We start from the raw sequence: 19,374 nt of genomic DNA on the forward strand, positions 1-19,374 counted from the left end.
GCTGGAAGGTGTGTCCGTAAACGTGTTCAGGGAACAAGTGCGTATCAAGTGTTGTGCAGATCGAGAAGGGTCTAGCTGCAGACCCGCAGACCACTCAACGAAACGCCCCTTTACTCAACGAAACGCCCCTTCACTCAACGAAACGCCCCTTCAAACTACACGACGCTCTGATTGGCTCTCAAGAGACTGCGTCTGAAACGTGATGAAGTTTACGTTGACCGAGTATGAAGGGAGAACCCGAAAAAGTAACACGGGAAAAACACGGGAAAATGACGGAGGAAAAGGTAAGAATGGATAAAAAACACATTTTGATATTGAACACTGGATGAATAGTCATTATTTGTATCCGTTAAATCAATTAAGTGCAGTTTATTAACCAGTAATGTCTGCATGCTGTAACGATAGCGACTGTAACAGTAAGCAAGACGCAGCGATTTTCTCCCTTTTTTTTCTTTTTTTCCTTTTTTTCTTTTATTTATATGTACAGGTTATAACATTGACAATATAACATTGTCTCATTTTCAACCAAGAAACGTATAAGATAAACTATATGATCTCTATATATTAGTATTTATCTGTTTTTTAATCTTTAAATGACTCTGACAAGTTGCACACAGCTTTGCTCATTTGAAAACGTGTAACCTCAGTTCTACAATTGTTAAGATAAAAGATTTGATGATGAATAATATTTTTCATGTTTAGAAATGAGAAGTTCTGTTGAATCACAGTCAACAGTGTCATTTGATTTGATTTATTTCAGTTAGCCTGCATATATTTTAGGACAGGGAAAGTCTTACAGGCTAATGCAGTCCAGTGTATTACTACTTGATTCTGGATTGAAAATGTTTCCATGTTAAAAATACAAAATACAATTTTAATTTACATTTACATTTTCTCTTATAGAGCAACACTACGTTCAGTGAAGGAGCAGACCCTGAGCTGAGGAGATGCGACTCGGACACTTATCAGTGTCTGATCTGCACAAAAAAGGGGAGCTATGCAAAGCTTGTGTCTCATCTGCAGGGACACCAAAGGTCAATGGTGGAGTACGGTGGTAAGTCCTAAATTATCAAATATTTTTTCATTTCAACGCTGAAAGGCTTTAATTTCCCCATGAGCCTTATGTATTATTAAATGTGATGTTATTTCTGTTTGTCCTGACCATGGATAACTGTGACCATCAAACTATTCAACTCATCCATTTGAGTATCAGAAACTCAAAATAAGTAAAGTAAAGTAAACTAATGCTGGAGCCATTTCATCTATGTGTACTGTACTTCATGTGTGTAGAATCTTAAGTCAATGTGTATTTTATTTTCACTCTTGTTGAGAATTTAGATATTGAGAAAAAGTTTCAAGATTCCTGCATTTTTATAGATGCCCCTGATAATAATGATTGTTCTCAGAAGTAATGTAACAATTTGCCTCTCAGACAGGCTTATCTGTATATCCATTTAGGGCAGTGATGTTACTGTGGCCAAACAAGTTGCCAGCCAGGATGACACCTCTTATCAGAGGAAGTGCAAATAATCAGGGAAAGAAAATGTCTTATTCAAAGTTCTTAATCACATGTATTCAGTGTTGCATATTATGTGTAATTTAATTTTAGGAAAGGGCCCAACAATCCCAACAGAAGTGACGCGAGGCATGTTGTCTGTTAACCAGTGTAATCACAGAGGATCAGGGCATGCTGCAACACCTTAAAGTGAGTGACAATGGCATTTAGTGTGGTGTTTGTGTATTTGTATTTGAATACCCAAACTAAAATCCTAAACAATTTTTATAGAACATCATCACAGGCAACACGGTGTCTCCTTGGGCCAAGAAACAGGACAGGGTCATCCTTCTTTTTGAAGATGATGAACAAGTGGACAAAGTCATGCACTTCTTGTCTGAAGTACTTGAACGTACTGAGACAGACAAGAAGTCTGCAGATCCAGTGGCGTTTGTAATGGATGTACTTTTGCCAGAGGTGAGATCTCAGACACTGACACTGATTTGTAGACTACATGTGTTATATGACTGCATATGTCTGTCTCCTTTTAACACATGGTCACTGTCTAACACAATCTTAAATCTTAATCTTCATGCCACAGGCAACAGTACACGCCCTCGGAGCTGTTCACTCCATCTCCCTGGACAAAGCCAAGGAGATGTACATGCGTGGCACAGAGTTTGACTCAAGGTAAGCCGGATAGTTTAGGAAACTGTTAATCCAATTTTCTGTTTATATCTTATTATGTATTTGAGTGTCTTTAACGACTTCATTATTTTGCAATATCATTTTGTCTTGTCAGCGAGATAACCCAGCTTGGGGAACAGCTTCAGAGCCACATTTCCTCAAAAGCGAGGCAGAAACTGGATAGCTTCCTGAGCAATTACAAGAAAGCCTTGGAGTGTGAGGAATTCCTCAGGCGCCTGTAATCCCTGGGTAGTGAATGTGTCTGCTGGATAGTCTGTTGTGTATAAAATAAAGAAAATATATCATTCATCACTTGTATTCATTACATGGATTTGAAAGTTATACAACTTTCTGTGCAGAATCAAGGGTTTCAGTGCATTTGTTTTACTTTCATCAAAAGACCTACTGATGTCCAACTGGCTGGGTTTGATTCAGATACCAATGTTTCACATATCTTCCTGGAAATAGGTAACTCTAAGGTATCTCCTTAATGACATACTCAGCAGATCTTGTCTACTTAACTTCTGTCTACCACCACCTGGACCACACCAGCACAGAATTTAAGGAGGGTTTCTTTCAGGTTAAAAACCTGATCAAGTAGACTTTTATTAGTTCTAATCGTTGTTCTGTCCAGTTGAACAACATGTCAAACTACAGACTAATAAGACATTCAATAAATGTAGGCCTATATTAAACACACCTTTTTGTAACATACAGGTTGCCATGATGTTGGAAGTTTGCAAAAACAAATGAAATTATTCAAAGTGTGAGTTCGAAGTGGAATTTGTGATATTATATTGTATAAACGTGATATTATATTGTATAAACGTGATATTATATTGTATAAACGTGATAATTATATTGTATAAACGTGATAATTATATCACATAAACGTGATATTATATTGTATAAACGTGATAATTATATCACATAAACGTGATACTATATTGTATAAACGTGATAATTATATTACAAAAACGTGATACTATATTGTGTAAACGTGATGTTCAAAGAACTTTTCCAATCGGCATTTATATATTTTAGCAGTTTGGCTATAACATTTCATACATTACAAAGTGACATTAATTATTCACAAATTTCACACAAAGTACATTTCTGTGTTCATAAAAGTCAACACGAGTATTTATTCTTCTCTTTTCCTGTCGCACACCGGGATAAAAGTCTCTTGTCAACAAGTGTCTATGAGATACGCGTGTGTAAATAAAGTTTCAATAAAAGAAGACGTTATCACGTTAGTAAACGTCATCACGTTAGTAAACGTCATCACGTTTCAGACGCAGTCTCTTGAGAGCCAATCAGAGTGTCGTGTAGTTTGAAGGGGCGTTTCGTTGAGTGAAGGGGCGTTTCGTTGAGTGAAGGGGCGTTTCGTTGAGTGGTCTGCGGGTCTGCAGCTGGACCTACTTGTGCAGATCGGACAATGTTAGACTTTACTTCCTGTTTCAGGAGTTCCACTTCCTGTAGGGAGGTCATCTTTTACAAAGATGTTCAGGACGGGTCTGGGGTCCCACAAGTTTTCAGGTGGACACAACAATACACAACAAACTGTAAGTGTAATTCCGTCTGCCATCACCAGGGGACGCTGTTTTTGAAATGGAATATTTTCATATAGGCGGCTTCAGGGCCGGACTATCATCAATCCGAGCAGGTTTAGTTCAGATCGGACCAGGATTCGCAAAGTTGTAACAATTTCTTTTTTTTAGTATTTTCTGCCACCACCAGGAGGCATTGTTGTAAAAATGTACCGTTTTCTGCAACACAGTTGTCTTCAGCAACTACCCATTATCAATCATATGAAGTTTGGTTGGGATCTGACCTTCCATGACAAAGTTATAAGAGTTTTGTTGTCTGTCACGAAAAATCTGAATTTGCCCCAACTTTGACGCTCCCTATCTTGTATGCCGTGCGATATTTTAAAACACTTTCAGCAACTTAAGCTCGTCAACTTGTGACTTTGACAAGTTTGAAGGTGATCGCCCAAAAGCTGGGAGTTGTTAGTTCAAATACCAAATGTCATGTTGTCTGCCGTCACCAGGGGGCGCTTTTTTCGAAATTAAATATTTTCATACAGACGTCTTCTGGGCCGGACTATCATCAATCCTAGCAAGTTTGGTCCCGATTGCATCAGAATTCGCTAAGTTGTGACAGTGTGTTTTTTTGTCGCAAAAATCTTAATTTGCATATTAATCATATTCAGCATGCCCCATCTACCATGTGTTTAGAGAGTTTGCACCAATGTTGCGTTTGATATGATAATCTCTTTCAAAGTTATTCCTGAAATCGTAAAGTAACTTTTTTTTGTTTATTTTCTGCCACCACCAGGGAGTGATGTTTTCAAACTTGACAGTTTTTGCATAGACATCTCCAGCAATGACCCATTATCAATCATCGCAAGTTTAGTTGAGATCGGACCTCCATTACGAAATTATAAGAGTTTTGTTGTGTGTTGCAAGAAATTCGAAATTTTCGCAACTTTGCTGGCCCTGTTCTCGTACGCCATGTGTCATTTTTACTAACCATAAGCATCGTAAGCTGTCCACAGTGACTGCACTTTGAAGGTGTTTACACGGAAGCTGTAGGACAAGTTTGTTCAAATACCATTGCGAAATAGCCAAAATCGCCTCCGATTTGGCGTGCAATCCAAGATGGGAGGCCCTCCTGTAGGTTTCACAGGAAAGTCATCATCGACTTTTTTGACTGTCCCCACTTAATGAACGTGTGTACCAAGTTTCACTCATGTATGTTAAACATGACCTAAGCAGATGACCTAATACAGGTTTTTTTTGAGTCAGTTTTTAGCCCCGCGCGCTTTCATTTTTTGACGCGCATTCCCCAAACCAATTTCAGTAAATTTTCACCAGGTCTGATGCGGTTGCAAAAATTTGTGAGTTTTGGGGTATGTTCAGGTGCTCAATTTCATTTTCAGCTTCATTTGGAGGAATAATAATAATAAGAATAACTTACAGTTTCTGCGCACCTTGTGCTCAAACCCTAATTATAATAATGGCCTCACAACTGGATCTGGATCCTGCAGCCTAGGGGTCACCTGTAAGAGAGAGAGAGAAAGAGGACAGGAAAGAACAGCAAAAACTAGGAAGGGAAAGGCAAGGTGAATATCAAGAAAATAAATACATTCATACTCTGTGTGAGAGAGTGAATGTGACAGAGTGCGTGTGAGTGCCCCACAGAACAAACAGCATAACTAACAGATATTAATTTCGATTCAATTCAGTTTTATTTGTATAGCGCCAACTCATAACATACATTATCCCAAGGCACTGTACTTACAACATCATGAGCAGAGAAACCCAACAATTTACCCAATGAGCAAACACTAAGCATCAGTGGAGAGGAAATCTCTGACAGAACCAGACTCAAAGATGTGCAGCATCTGCCAAGACAGGTTATGGTGAAAGCAAAAACGGAGACTGGAGAGGTGCATGAGCATGCCTAAGTTTCAACCAAGGATCCAGAGCCAAATAATAGCTCCAACTAGCTAACTTTGTAAGGAGGAACCTGAACAAGAGACACCAGAATCACAGAAAAGGACACATCTTGCGTCTTTCAAAGATTTGGTATGTACTGTAACTGGGCCTAGCATAGCATCAAACTATTTGGCTAAGAATAGACTGTTTTACCTCATGAAATGTTATATTGAGATTCCTCGCTTAGACAGTGTTGTTGTAATGTATAGATTTAGGTTAATATGATGTTAGTGATGTCCATGATTCTTAGCTTCAGCTCTGGTCATGCATTCTACTAAGCTGGCACCTCATCCTACAAAGGTGGCCTTGAAGAAACACAGCAACCATCAGGAAGCCATCTTTGTCTACCTCTACCTGACTCTGCCATTGTTGGTCTGTACACACACTGACTAACTCTCTCCCACTCTCTTTTATATCATATTATATTACTTTAATGTGTATACATGTATGTATGTTACCTTGGTTTTGACATCAGCTACCAGAGCTCTATTGGAAAAAATAGGCGTTAGAGAAAAATATAGAAGAATTATTTACTATTTTTAAATCGATTTCTTTCTTGTAATCTTAAAATTACCAAACAGCTGTGCTGACAGTTTTACTTTGTGCTGCCACGGCCCATGATGGCTTTCTTTGTGTTTCTCTCTGGTCTCAACAGGATTATATAACATTTGGGACCAAACAGTGCCACCAAGAGGCCAAAACTGGAGGCCAGGATGGCAAATACCTCCACTGCATCTGCATATTTGCCTGGAGAGTTGATGTAAGCGGGTACAAAGGCAACCCACACTGCACAGAAGATCAACATGCTGAAAGTGATGAGTTTGGCCTCATTGAAACTGTCTGGAAGATTCCTTGCTAGAAAAGCTAACAGACAACTGAGGAAAGCCAGTAAACCAATATAACCAAGTAAAACTGCAAAACCAACTGTGGACCCAACTGCACACTCATAAACTATCTTGTCACTGTGATACTGGGTGTTTTTATGAGGCACTGGTGAAGCAGAGACAAGCCATACAGTGCAGATTGCTGCTTGAACTGAAGTCAGAACCAGAACTGTCCCTCTCTGCTGCACAGCACCAAACCACTTGAGACTGGACTCACCTCCTGGTTTGGAGGCCCTGAACACAGCAAGAACCACCATGGTTTTCACCAGGATACATGAGACACAAAGCACAAAGCTGATGCCAAATGCTGCATGTCTTAGTTGACAAGTCCATAATTTGGGTCGTCCAATGAAGAGCAACGAGCAGAGGAAACAGAGTTTAAGTGACACCAAGAGAAGAAAACTGAGTTCTGAATTGTTGGCACGGACTATAGGTGTGCTGTGATGATGGATGAAGATGCCCAGAACAACAATACAGATAAATGTGCCCAACAGTGAGGTGGTTGTCAAGCAGATACCCAGAGGCTCGTGGTAGGAGAGGAACTCTGTTTTCTTTGGAACACAGTGGTCACGCTGGGGGCTGGACCAGAAATCCTCTGGACAACTGGTGCACTCCATGGAGTCTGAGAAAAGAGGGAAAGTGATGAGATACATGTTTATACAACATCTCTGAACTGTGGTGTTTAAAACCTTACACTCACCAGTTGTATTGCTGATCTTTCCTTCAGAACAAGGGACACAGTCAAAACAACACTCAGGTTCCCCCTTCTTTCGGGCCATGCGGGTACCTGGAGGACAACTCTCACTGCACACTGACAGAGGAGGCTGTATGGAGAAATATCAGTTTGTTATTGTATCTTATTAGGGCTCCTCCATACTTGTCCATGTTCTTTGTCCACAGAGAAAGTTGCTTTGAAAATTTAGTTGCATGTCTGTGATAATGTGGATGGTGGTACTTGTACATGAATTTTCACTGGATGTGGGACTGAACAGTACCCCCTCCATGTCCAGGCGTTGATGGGGAGTTGAGTGCAGAGTGGGGTGTTGACCCAGCTTTTTAACTGACCTCATACCTGCAATTATTTTAACTGAAAGGACAATTGTTCTAACAGCACCTTATTGTAGTTTTGAGCTCCAAAAAAAAACTTTCAACCAGGTTCAACATTTTTCTGTTGTTTTGAAAGAGGAAGAGAAAGTACTTTACAATTCTTCAGACTCAACAAATTTGAACAAAGGAGCTACCCAACATGTTGTTTTGCTTAAGGTCACCAGAATGGCTGGCCTGTGGCACTTGTGCACATATTCCTTATTAATGACAACAAGGCTTCCAAAGAAGGACAGTAAAAGACGAGACTGTGAGGGTGTTATGGCGCATTTCCACCGGTTCTACTCGCCTTGCTATGCCACGGCACAGTTTAAGTAGCATTTCCACTAGTGTAGTACCTGGTACCAGGTATTATTTTTAGTACCTGCTCCAGCGAGGTTCCAAAAGCATGCTGTAGGTGAATGGCCAGAGTGCCGTCACAGGAAGAGACGCACACAAGTCAAGCCGAACAGCGCCAAACTGTAGATCACTTAAAACTACTTGACAATCCCAAAAACATGGGTTAATCTCCAAAAACTACTAGGAGTCTGGTGTAAAGCCACTAGTCACTTGTGTGTGTGTATCGTGTATAAAACGTCACCGCAGTTCACTCAGCCGTGCAGTGATGACTCTGCCCACATTAAGTAGGTACTTTTTTTGTAGTGGAGAATGAATCCAATTGCGCTGTGTTGTGCTGTGCCGAGCGAGGCAAGGCGAGGCGTGTAGAGCTGGTGGAAATACGCCATTACTGAGACCTATCTCCGATATGGTTGTCCTAGGGGGTTGTGTTCAGCCCTGTGATCATGTGGACGGTCATGGTATTACGTAATGTGTGGGTGATTGTGGGACTGTGCAATGCCGTGGTCCAGGTGTTGATGCAGAGTTGAGTGCGGAGTGGCCCTTAGTCTTTGAGAGGGCTGTTCCTGCTACTGCTGCAAATCATGTGATATGTTGTTGCCTTGGCCACTAATTTTCTGCATTTCATCAATATTTTGGTGATTTTTATGCACCTTTGTTGTTTAATGTGTATTTGCTATGTTTATGATTCTGGCAAGTTTAATTAAGTTTAGCAACTATAGCTTCATAACTGCCTGCTTTGCCCTGCATGTCAGTATTTTCATGAGACTGTCATGGTTAGTTAGGGTTCGCCTCCCTTTTTTCTGTGTTTTTTTTATTTCTCTTTGTTGTATATATGTCTCCATATATGTGTTTCCATCTCTGCTCAGTGGTTGAGCTATGGACTGACCTATATCCTAAAAACCCTCCTGAACATGACACCTGCAGTTCATCATTCTGTCAGGACTCCACTCCTGCTCTGCTCAAATACCCGGCTCTCAGTTTCCAAAATTCGCCAAATCATTCAGCTACCTTATCTCGTACATGTCAAGCACAAGTGATTTTAGTTTAAGATTTAGTCAGATTTTGTGATGGTTACACATTTTTTACTGCGCTTTAGAGCTCATCTTTTGGTTCAGCTCACTTTTGTTCCTGTTTGGTAAACAAGCCTTGCCTGATGCAGTCTTCCTGCCTGTTTCTCAGCCTGGAAACAAACATTTTCTGCCATAACTCATCCTGACCAGTCACTGCCTATGCCCCTGCTTGCTTTAGTTGCTCTTCATTTTTAGCAAAAAAATGTCTGGTTTTGTTGCTTTTTTTTGCTTTTTGTCTTTTGTTGGATCTCCAATAAACATTATAAAAGTTACTCCTAATGACTATTGGACTTCACTCTGTTAACAAGCTGTCCAGCTTTGCTTTGTCTGGCAGAGGTTCCATTCAAAAATAAATATGTGGGTCGGTGTTCAAACAAACAGTATGTGTAGTTGATCTCACATCCCATCACAATAGCAGTGGATTCTCACAATCAGATCAGCCCCATGTTTACATTCTTGTAATCTTTAAGTGATGTGTTGTACAGTGATCACCAAATGATGTGTCTTCTTCAACCAAAACAACAGGGTCTCACCAACAACAATGGTACTGTACTATCGCGCAAATGGGTGGATTTACATTAAATGGACCACAACAAACCTCTGTGGTTTCAGGGGAAAATATTAATCTAGTCCAATGAGTGAGGCAAAGAGATAATAATCTCTAACAACAAAATAATCTAAAACAAAATTAAGAAGTTACATGTTTGGATTCAAAGTTCCAGAAGATTTTGTCTTCATCCAGTGTGAGTTCTTCACCTTTGAAGGCTGACCTCTTAACCTCACCCACTCTCTGAACTTTAGTTCTTCCATCTGCGAGCCACACCCAGTTCATGATGTCATATATTGGTAAGGCGTCACCGTTCTCATCAAATGACACTTGATCGCCAAATGTTGTGGTGAAGTTGACTTTTTCCAAGTAATACACAAGCTTTAGATATGAGAATCAGACATAAAAGGACAACAAGAAAGACAATTATAATTAGTCCAGTAGTTGTTTGCCTCAGCTGAGAAACAGATTCACAATGTTCTCATATAACATTTGCATGGTGACTTAAAAGGAATTTGAAGAGAACTAAATAATTCAAATTAAAAACAAAGTACAAATGGAAATTACATCTATTTAATATGTAATAGGCTAACTTTTGACCTCATTTAAGCAAGTGGTCCAGAATGTGTGTGTAACTGCATGTTCAGCTCGTCCAGTGGACTCACCCCCACCATCTTAGAGCAAATGTTGCTGAATTTTAAATGATTTCCAACCTAATTTTTACACTTAGGAACTTTTTTTACCATTTAAATTTGGCAAGGTGATTAGCAGCACACTTTTCTGTGGGCTGACAAAGTGAGAAGAGACTTTACATGGACTATAAAGAAAGTATTATTAATTACTATACATGTTACTATACATGTATAGTACTATACTATATGTGTTTGATCATTTCCATGAAAGCATTTTAACTTACGTCACATCAAATTACCATTATTTACTTCTGCTCATTATCTCTTAACTTTATGAGGAAAGTGCAATGTTTTTATTCATTAATCAAAACCTTTAACTCTTCATTTCTCTTTTAATACAAAGGATTAAGTGAAATAAATAGTTGAGTGTAAACTGATATCTCACCTGCCATGGCTCCAGTCTTTGTAAATGAGCACAGGTGTTGTTGCTGAAAGGTCCTCTCCCTGGCTCACACTGCAGCATTTCATCAAGAGCATACGCCAGAGCGTACACAGCCTTATACACATTATACTCTGGTCTGAGGTTTGAAACATCCACCAATTCATTCTTTACATTCTCTATAACTTCCTGTCCAGTGCATAATTCTCCTCCAGCTTCCACCCAACCTGCTGGAGGTGGTGCAAATCTACACTTAAATGTGTGTTCCCAAAACTCATTCACCTGTAATGAAGTTCATTTTTAAATTAATGCCAGTATATTATTCTTGCAAATATCAAATCAAAAACTCTCACCATGCTGTTTCCATCTGTGTTATTGTGATGTAGATCAGGATGTGTTTGTAACAGGAAGTCTCTGAGTCCTGGTATTTCTCCTCGACGAATGGCAATGCCCAGTGTTCCACCCAGGTAAGGCATGAAGTGAGGAGTCTGGAGCACAGCAGCTGCTGACCAGCCTTCACTGGCAATCCACTGCAGGCCTGTCACATTCTGCCTCACCACCTGTAAATTGTATTATAAATAACTAAATTCATACCAGTAAATTGTGATCACACAGTATACAAGCAACATTCTATTTGTTTTCATAAGCAAAACCTTTGCAGCAACTATCCGAAATTATAGGCATGTATGTCAATAAACTAAAAGGTTTTGGTCACATAACTTTATAAGGGACTGACCTCTTCCATTAGGTTAATCATGTGACCCTTATATGCAAACACAATCACTACTCGAGCTGTAGATTTCCTCATAACATCCACTATTCTCCTTAGTTCTGCAGGGTCATCACCCCAGGGCAAAATCTCTGTGTAAGCCAGACAACCTCCGCCAGCTGGACCCAGATCAGAGTGAAAGGATCGGGCAGCGTGGAATCCATAATCATCATCACTGATTATCAGACCTGCCCAAGTCCAACCAAAGTGTTTTAGAATCTGAATCATAGCATTCACCTATGTGGACACAGAGCAGAGGGATTAGTGCACAGGCTGGAATCATCTTTACTAGAAATCCTGTTAAACAGGTTCATCAAAGACTCATGTTTAATCACTGTCTTTAAGTGTTGTATATCTGACACCACACAACTGTAAATGAAACATAACATGACTGGTGACACGCTCTTTTCTTTTTGTAGATAGATTTTCACCTGAAAAGCGTCACTTGGGATCGTCCTAAAGAATGATGGAAACTTTTGTCTGTCAGTCAGGCAGGAACATGTGGCATAATAACTGACCTGCAAAAAATTTCACATATTATAAAAAAGTTTTTTCTTTTTTTCTTAAAACATTTAAGGTAAATTGGTCAACTGTCAAACATTTCTGTAGTTTCAGACAATCAATTAAATTATATATCACTTTAATCACAATCATGATTGAATTTAAATAATTAAAAACTTACCAGAGCCACTTTGTACAAACCTAAGACAGCAGAAATGGCTATAGAATTGGAAGAAGTAGTATCTCCCACAATCCCTAGGACTGGAGGAGTTCCTACACAGTTCTCCTCTAATGTAACTTGCTCTTCTTGACCACTGACTAAGGTCAGTGCTGCACGAAATCCAATTCCTAGTTGAAAGCAGTTATCATACAGACTGTATCCCAGAGTCACATTAGGCAGCAGGCTGGACTTTTTGTTGATCTCATCAATAGCAAAGGCCATGGTCTGAGCCTGTCTAAATCCTAGAACATCAAAACTAAGAATATAACACGTTTATTTTTCAAAATATATTATACAGTCTGTAAAGTTAGACACCTACAGATACTGTCAGACTCACCCATAGCAGGGAGGCAGCTGTGGCTTTGAGGTAAAAGTCAGGTCAAGATCATCAGTAAATGAGTTGATTGCAAAAAGTCCACCGATAATCACATCTCCAGTTTTGTGCATCCTATTTAGATGAAACTGTTCCTGTAACTGACAAGATGAGGAATAAAGAGAGGACACAGCAGAGGAAAAGCAGGAATACAACATCAGTGAGAGCAAGGTGTCTTCTAAAAATGCCCTCATGACTTTGCTCTGGTTCATCCCTTTACTGAGTTCAACTTATTCTTGCACATCACCTATCAGGGCAGAATAACAAGCAGTAGGGGCAGGTCCTCAGCAACGTCATGTGTCATTTACATATAGTTTTGTTTTATCTTTCACTTGTTGAGTTTTACGTAAATGTGTTTGTTGTTATCCAGTATTTTTAGTCACACAAAGATGTTTTGTAAATGAATGAATGAAATGAATCAAAAAGTGTATTATAATAATAATAATATTGTGAATATAAAGTTCATAATTTCTGTAATAACAGTAATTTATATTATTGAGCAACTATATTTTTGTTTGTAATAAACCTGATATGCGTTCTCTGTCCTTCAGCAATTTAAGTAAACATCAAAAATATCGAATGCGCTTCAGCATCGGGAGATATCTAAACACTCCGAACCATGAATGTCAAGGAAACTGTTGCTTTCTGCAGTATATGTTTTAAACCTATCCATGGGAAAGTAGCTTTACATGTTTGAGAAGTAATTTGAATTTAGAGAAATAAAAATTCCCATTATGTCTTTGGAAAACACTTTGGTGATGCTTTTGTGCTGTGCTGGCTAGAGCATCAAATTAAAATCTTATGTGGGGCACTAAAATAACAATGTCAGCCCTGTGTATATGTTTACACCAAGCCTTGCACAGGGAGAGTTTATCTCTTTATTGGACCACAGATACAATGCAGGACAGACAAAAAGCCCCTGTTGCCTTTTAAATGACTCCCTATAAATTATTTGTATTTGGGATTGTATTTATATTGATATCTTTTATCCTCTACATGAGGGTTGCACGGTGGCGCTGGTGCCAATCTCAACCGACATAGGGCAAAAGGCAGGGTACACCCTGGACAGGTTGCCAGTCCAGGGTGGAGACCCATAGGGATGTTTATCATCTTGTCAACTTTTTTAAAATGGATGTTTTATGAATAGTATTGACAGTCACTCCACACTCCTATACTTAGTATATACTCTTACAGTATAGTAATGTACACGCCTGTTGCAAGTGTGATACTCACAAAATAAGTGATAATAATTTTGTTGAGATATTATTTATTTGTGTTTCTTTCCTGTGAGAGTCACTTTTTGGTTTATTGTAATTGTATTGTATATTGTCAGTCAGCATAACTAGTTACATAGAAGCACACAATGACATGCTGTTGCACAAAATGGACAGCAGGTGGCAGCACTGACGAGTAGAGTCACTGGAACTCCTAATAGTGCGTCGCGGATATGGAGCTCATAATCCGGTTGAATGGAGAATGAGCAACAGTTATCCTGCGTCGCTGATTTCTTTATTATACTTTCAGGTCCGTTACTCACCTTTTATGTGACTTCAGATGTTTACAAGGATATGGTCATATGAATCCCCGGTGATATGTGGTCTTAAAAGTGTTTTAAGTGTGTAAATATGTAAGTGTCACGGTACGTGACTGGTGTAATTGGAAAAATGGCGTCTGACGCCTTGGTCGGCTCCTGGGCATTTGTGGGTTATGTATGAAAATGAGTTGTGTGTGTTACATTGTCTGAACTGTGTAAACTAAAGATAATGTGCAGATTAAGATTAGCCTTAGTCAAGGACGCACGTGAATCAGCGACAATGATTAGTTTGAGTTCATGGATCATAGCGGCAAGCAATGAGTCAGCCATTTTGATTGTTTCAGTCATGTTTGTATGTGTAAAAATAGTTTAACTGCAAAGGAGATTTATTCTGTTATAGTAAGTAAGAACTTAAAATACTCTTTTGATGAGGAGAAAAAGATAACATGTGTTTAAGGGAGAAGTGAATACATGATTGACAGTAGACCGATGACTGATTGTTTTAGAGGAAAAATGTGTATTCTTGATTTGATGCAAATATCGTTAAATCTATTTTGTGGAAATATATAAAACCAACCCAAGCGGGACCAGGAGCAGGGACGTCTTTGGGCACGTTCCTCACCTCACTGGGGTTGGAGAAGCAGCTCCGAGGACTGGCCAAGCCATGTCGAACCTATGCAACTGGGATGCGCCCATCTCTCCACTGAGGAGCGCCTTTGCCGACAAAGAGATGGAAGGTGCTATCACTGCAGTCAGATGGGTCACATGGTGGGTGCCTGCCACATCAAGGGGGCGGAGCAAAGCTGCAGAAACTGTTCACGGTGAGTCAGGGCCTTGTCATTAATAATTCCGGTCTGCACCAGCCTCACGTAAAAGTTATTTCAGACTGTGGCACTATGCTCTTGCCTGTATTCATTGACCTTGGTGCAGATGCAAACATAATGAACTCTTTCCTCGTCAGGAGACTTGGACTGAGAGTGCTCACTTCGGACTGAGAGTGCTCACTTCAAGGGGGCTCCCACGCCCGAGGTTTTCTGCAAGGTAAAAGCCACCTCCTTCCCACCTCATCGTCCTTATGACATGACTGTGCCATAGACTTTCTACCAGACAGCACCCCCCCTGAGGGGCAAGTTATATTCCTTTTCAGCCCCAGAGCGTAGGGCCATGGAGGACTACGTTGGGGATTCCTTGACCGCTGGTCTCATCCGTCCCTCCTCCTCCCCTGCTGGAGCTGGATTCTTCTTCGTGGAGAAAAAGGACAAGACCCTCCGACCCTGCATAGACTACCGTCGTCTCAACACCATTACTATCAAAAAGAGGTACCCCCTCCCCCTCATCTACACAGCCTTTGAACTGTTGGAGGGGGCAAAGATATTCACCAAGCTTGATGAATCTGAATCTTGTCAGGTTCAGAGAGAGGGACGAGTGGTAGACCGCTTTCAACACCCCAACTGGACATTATGAGTATCTGGTCATGCCTTTCGGTTTAACAAATGCACCAGCTGTTTTTCAAAATTTGGTTAACGATGTTCTTCGAGATATGATTAATATTTTTGTCTTTGTGTATTTAGACGACATCCTGATTTTTTTCTCCCGATGAGGAGAGTCACACCCACCATGTCCATGCTGTGCTTCAGTGGTTACTCCAGAACCAGTTGTTTGTGAAAGCGGAAAAGTGAGAGTTCCACAAGTCCTCAGTCTTCTTCCTTGGACCCTGAGAAGGTTTCAGCAGTGGCGGATTGGGCCACCCCCACTTCCAATAAAGAGGTTCAGAGGTTTCTGGGTTTTGCTAACTTTTACAGAAAATTCATTCGCTATTACAGCACCATTACTTCACCCTTGCACGATCTTTCTTCTCCTCACAGACCATGTGTATGGAGCCAAGAGGAGCCTTAAGAGGAGCTTCACCTCCGCCCGAGGTAGACGCTTCGGACATTGGTGTTGGAGCGATCCTCTCCCAATTTAGTACTGTCAGGATTTGTCAATTCAGTTAAGTGTCTTTGCTTTTTCCCTTCATGTTCCATGTCTTGCCTTCCTGTTTTATTTTGTGATCACTCACCCCTGTCTCTGTTTCAGGTTCCTGTCTGCCCCGCCCCCTTCCTCGTCTGCATGCACCTGATTCCTGACTGTGTCTCCCACACCTGCATGCAATCACTCCCCAGTCAAGCACTGCTTATATTCCCCTGTGTCTTGTCTCGCTGCCAGTTTGTTGTAGTTTCTAGCTCACGTCCCAGCACTTTTTCCACAGCCATAGTCTCCGTGTTTTGAAACTTGCCTGCCTTTTTCGACCTAGCCTTTTGCCTGACGTTTATTGTACCTCTGCCTCTGTTACTGCCTCTTTTACTGTGACTGAATTGTGTCTGGAATCCTGCATTTGAGTCCTTTGTTCTGCCTTGCCATAGTCCTTGACAACAAATCGAGATTTTGGAACCATTAGGAGGGCCCTGCTGGAGGATTTCAGTCAGCGATCAGGCTGATTTGTCCCAGGAGTAACATGAAAATATTGGGAGGGGACCCAAATTAGACCCCTGAGGGACCCCACAGAAGAGAGGGGCACAAGAAGAGGAGGCTTCTCCAAGCCTTACAGAGAATGAACTGTTGGACAGATAGGAGATGAGCCAATCCAGAGCCACATCACTGATACCAACATAATTGACGGCTGATTAAGACATTATGGTCCACTGTGTCAAAAGTTGAGCTGAGGTCAAGGAGAATTAATATTGAATAGAGGCCTGAGTCGGCAGCAAGCAATAAGTCATTGGTGACCTTGACCAGTGCAGTCTCAGTACTATGAAGGGAGTGGAAACCAGATTGGAATTTTTCAAAAATATGATTGTCATTCATAAGAGAAATCAGTTGAGTAGAGACTATTTTTTATAAAATCTTGTATAAAAAAGGCAGCTTTGAGATCTAGAGATGGTTTCTTTAAAAGAGGGTAAACAGTGGTATGTTTAAAATAGGAGGGGAAAGTACCAGTAGACAAAGAACAGTTGATAATGGCTAAGATGTCTGGACCAACCGTCTGGAAAACAGCTTTTAAAAACCAAGTAGGAATGCAGTCTGAAAGGCAGGTGGATGATTTTGTAAATGCAATAGTACGTTCTAGGGTAGACACAGAGATTTCACTCAAGTGGGTTAAGGTTGAGAGTGGGCAGGAGTCAACTACCATCTCTCTGAAGTCGGTGTTAAAATTCTGCCGAATCTCCACTATTTTGTTAACAAAATCATTACGAAATTCTTCACATTTGTCTGGAGAGGATTCAACTGGCTGGCTGGGTGGGGGACCAATCACATAATTAAAAAAGAATTCTGGGATTATGACTCAGAAAAATAGTTGTTCCTTGCTTCTCTAATTGTACACTGATAAGTGAACATTAGCTCTTTGAGAGAAGCAAGAGAGTGTCTCTCTGAGTTTATCCTTTTTCCATTTTCTTTTTGCCACCCAGCATTATCGTTTTAAAATTCATAGTCCTTCGTTCAGCCAAGGCAGAGGATTTGGTTTCAGCTTTTTGAGTCTGACTGGAGCAATAGAGTCTAAAATATTTGTGCAAGAGCTGTTAAAACCATTTACAAGATCCTCTATTGTGAGGCTGTGTAGTTCACCTGCATTAAGCGTGCTTGAGGACAAAAAGGCTTGGCTGAAACGAGGAACAGACAGTCAATTTAGGGGGCGGGAGTGAATCAGTGTGGGGGTTTGGGGTCAGGAGAGAGGAGCGGAACCTGGAAAAGCACTGCCTTGTGATTGGAGACGAGAAAATCAACCAAATTCACTTCATCTACACAGAGGGTGAGCACAAGGTCAAGTGTGTGCCCTTTATCTTTGCTGGGCTGCTTCACAAATTGGGTCAAACTAAAATAATCTAAAAGTTTCATAAAATCCAAGGTAAACGAGGAGGAAGAAGGGCAACAGACATGGATATTAAAATCACCAAGAATAAGAATTCTGTCATGTTGTAACATGATGACTGATAACAGGTCTGAAAATTCCTGAATAAAACCGTAAATGAGTTTAGGGGGTCGGTAAATTAAGACACCCAGGAATAGGTCATTTAATCTTTAAAATACAGCTAAGACACTCAAATGTAGAGAAGCAGCCAATCGGAACTTGAGAATAGTTAAAATAATTTCTGTGTATTACTGTCAATCAACCTGCTGGTGCGCATCCTATTTAAGTGTAACCCATCACGTTTAAACAGGTCCTGTTCTGTCCAGAAATAGTCAAAGTTGCTGATGAAGCCTATTCCTGTGGCAGTTGTGAAGTTCTGCATCCATGTATGCAGGCTAAAAAGGCAACTAAAGTGCTCTAAACTTTTTTTTGTAAATATGTTTTATTGTTTTTTTACAATTATTATCCCACAGAGATGAAAAATACAGAGCATTGTTCAGCAGATACATTGACACAGTGACTTCACCATTCCCATCCCCTCCCACCCACCAACCCACCCTTCCATAGGTTTATAGGATATAAAGCACACTTGGGGAGTAAGAAAACATAAATAGAGAGAAAAGAGAATAACGAAACAGAAGCAAGCACAACAACAACAAAAGCAAAAACAGCCTAACTAATATATATATATCTATATCTATACATACATGTATATATATACATACATATATATATGTATATATATATATATATATACACATGTATAATAAAATTAAATAAATAAAAACAAAAAATAAAAAGGGAGGGGGAGTGTCCACAGCTGCGATCAGTCGTGTATTCATTGTCAAGGGGCTCCTGCAAGGAGTCATAAAAGTTGAGAAAGGGCCTCCATATTTTGAAAAAAAAGATTGAGAGGATCCTTTGAATGTGTATTTGATTTTTTATAGCTTTAAAAAATACATAACATCATTGACCTTATGGGAAAAGGATAGAGGAGCTTGTTGTTTCCATCTGAAAAGGATCAAACGTCTCGCAAGGAGTGTGGTAAAGGTATAACAACATAGGCTTTAGCTGGTAAGACAGGCTGAACCCTACATTGGGGGCATAATGGATTAGCATTCGGATAGATCCTTGCCAGCCTGGCGTTAGTAAAGTGAGCTCTATGTACCACCTTCAGTTGGATTAAACTGTGCTTAGCAGACGTAGATGATGTGTGTATCACGTTTAAGATTGAATCCCATTGATCGTCTCTAAAAACTACTCCGCGATCAGAATCCCAGGCCTTCCTTAAGTTTTCAGTGGAGTGTGGGTTAATGCTCTGGATGAGATCGTAGATCTCCCCCGAAGGTCCTCCACAAACAGCTTGTCCTCTGGACAACCGGGGGGAACAG

At 40.3% G+C, this 19,374-nt stretch overlaps 2 protein-coding genes across 2 annotated transcripts; one reads left to right on the top strand and one right to left on the bottom strand.

Moving 5' to 3' along the window:
* Window positions 1–214: 214 nt before the first annotated feature.
* On the top strand, window positions 215–2,489 carry LOC122773674 (PWWP domain-containing DNA repair factor 3A-like). The gene is made up of 6 exons (XM_044032506.1): window positions 215–284; window positions 904–1,054; window positions 1,610–1,705; window positions 1,787–1,972; window positions 2,097–2,185; window positions 2,298–2,489. The coding sequence occupies exons 3-6, from the start codon at window positions 1,688–1,690 to the stop codon at window positions 2,422–2,424; spliced, it is 420 nt and encodes a 139-aa protein (XP_043888441.1). The 5' UTR covers window positions 215–284; window positions 904–1,054; window positions 1,610–1,687; the 3' UTR covers window positions 2,425–2,489.
* Window positions 2,490–5,553: 3,064 nt separating this feature from the next.
* On the bottom strand, window positions 5,554–18,702 carry LOC122773226 (extracellular calcium-sensing receptor-like; the record flags this gene model as incomplete). The annotated part of the gene is made up of 10 exons (XM_044031735.1): window positions 5,554–7,191; window positions 7,270–7,393; window positions 9,783–10,010; window positions 10,707–10,982; window positions 11,054–11,260; window positions 11,437–11,706; window positions 11,901–11,987; window positions 12,152–12,446; window positions 12,528–12,681; window positions 18,657–18,702. Coding segments are annotated over 10 exons (2,598 nt in total), but the record flags the coding sequence as incomplete, so codon positions are not given.
* Window positions 18,703–19,374: the final 672 nt, after the last annotated feature.

This window comes from Solea senegalensis, linkage group LG8 (assembly GCF_019176455.1).
Source record: "Solea senegalensis isolate Sse05_10M linkage group LG8, IFAPA_SoseM_1, whole genome shotgun sequence".
In the NCBI taxonomy this organism is placed as follows: Eukaryota; Metazoa; Chordata; class Actinopteri; order Pleuronectiformes; family Soleidae; genus Solea; species Solea senegalensis.

Bases quoted from the DNA above. Each gene is read 5' to 3' on its own strand.
- LOC122773674 (XM_044032506.1), top strand. The intron at 1,973-2,096 runs GTGAGATCTCAG...TTCATGCCACAG, and splicing joins TGGATGTACTTTTGCCAGAG to GCAACAGTACACGCCCTCGG. The intron at 2,186-2,297 runs GTAAGCCGGATA...TTGTCTTGTCAG, and splicing joins GGCACAGAGTTTGACTCAAG to CGAGATAACCCAGCTTGGGG.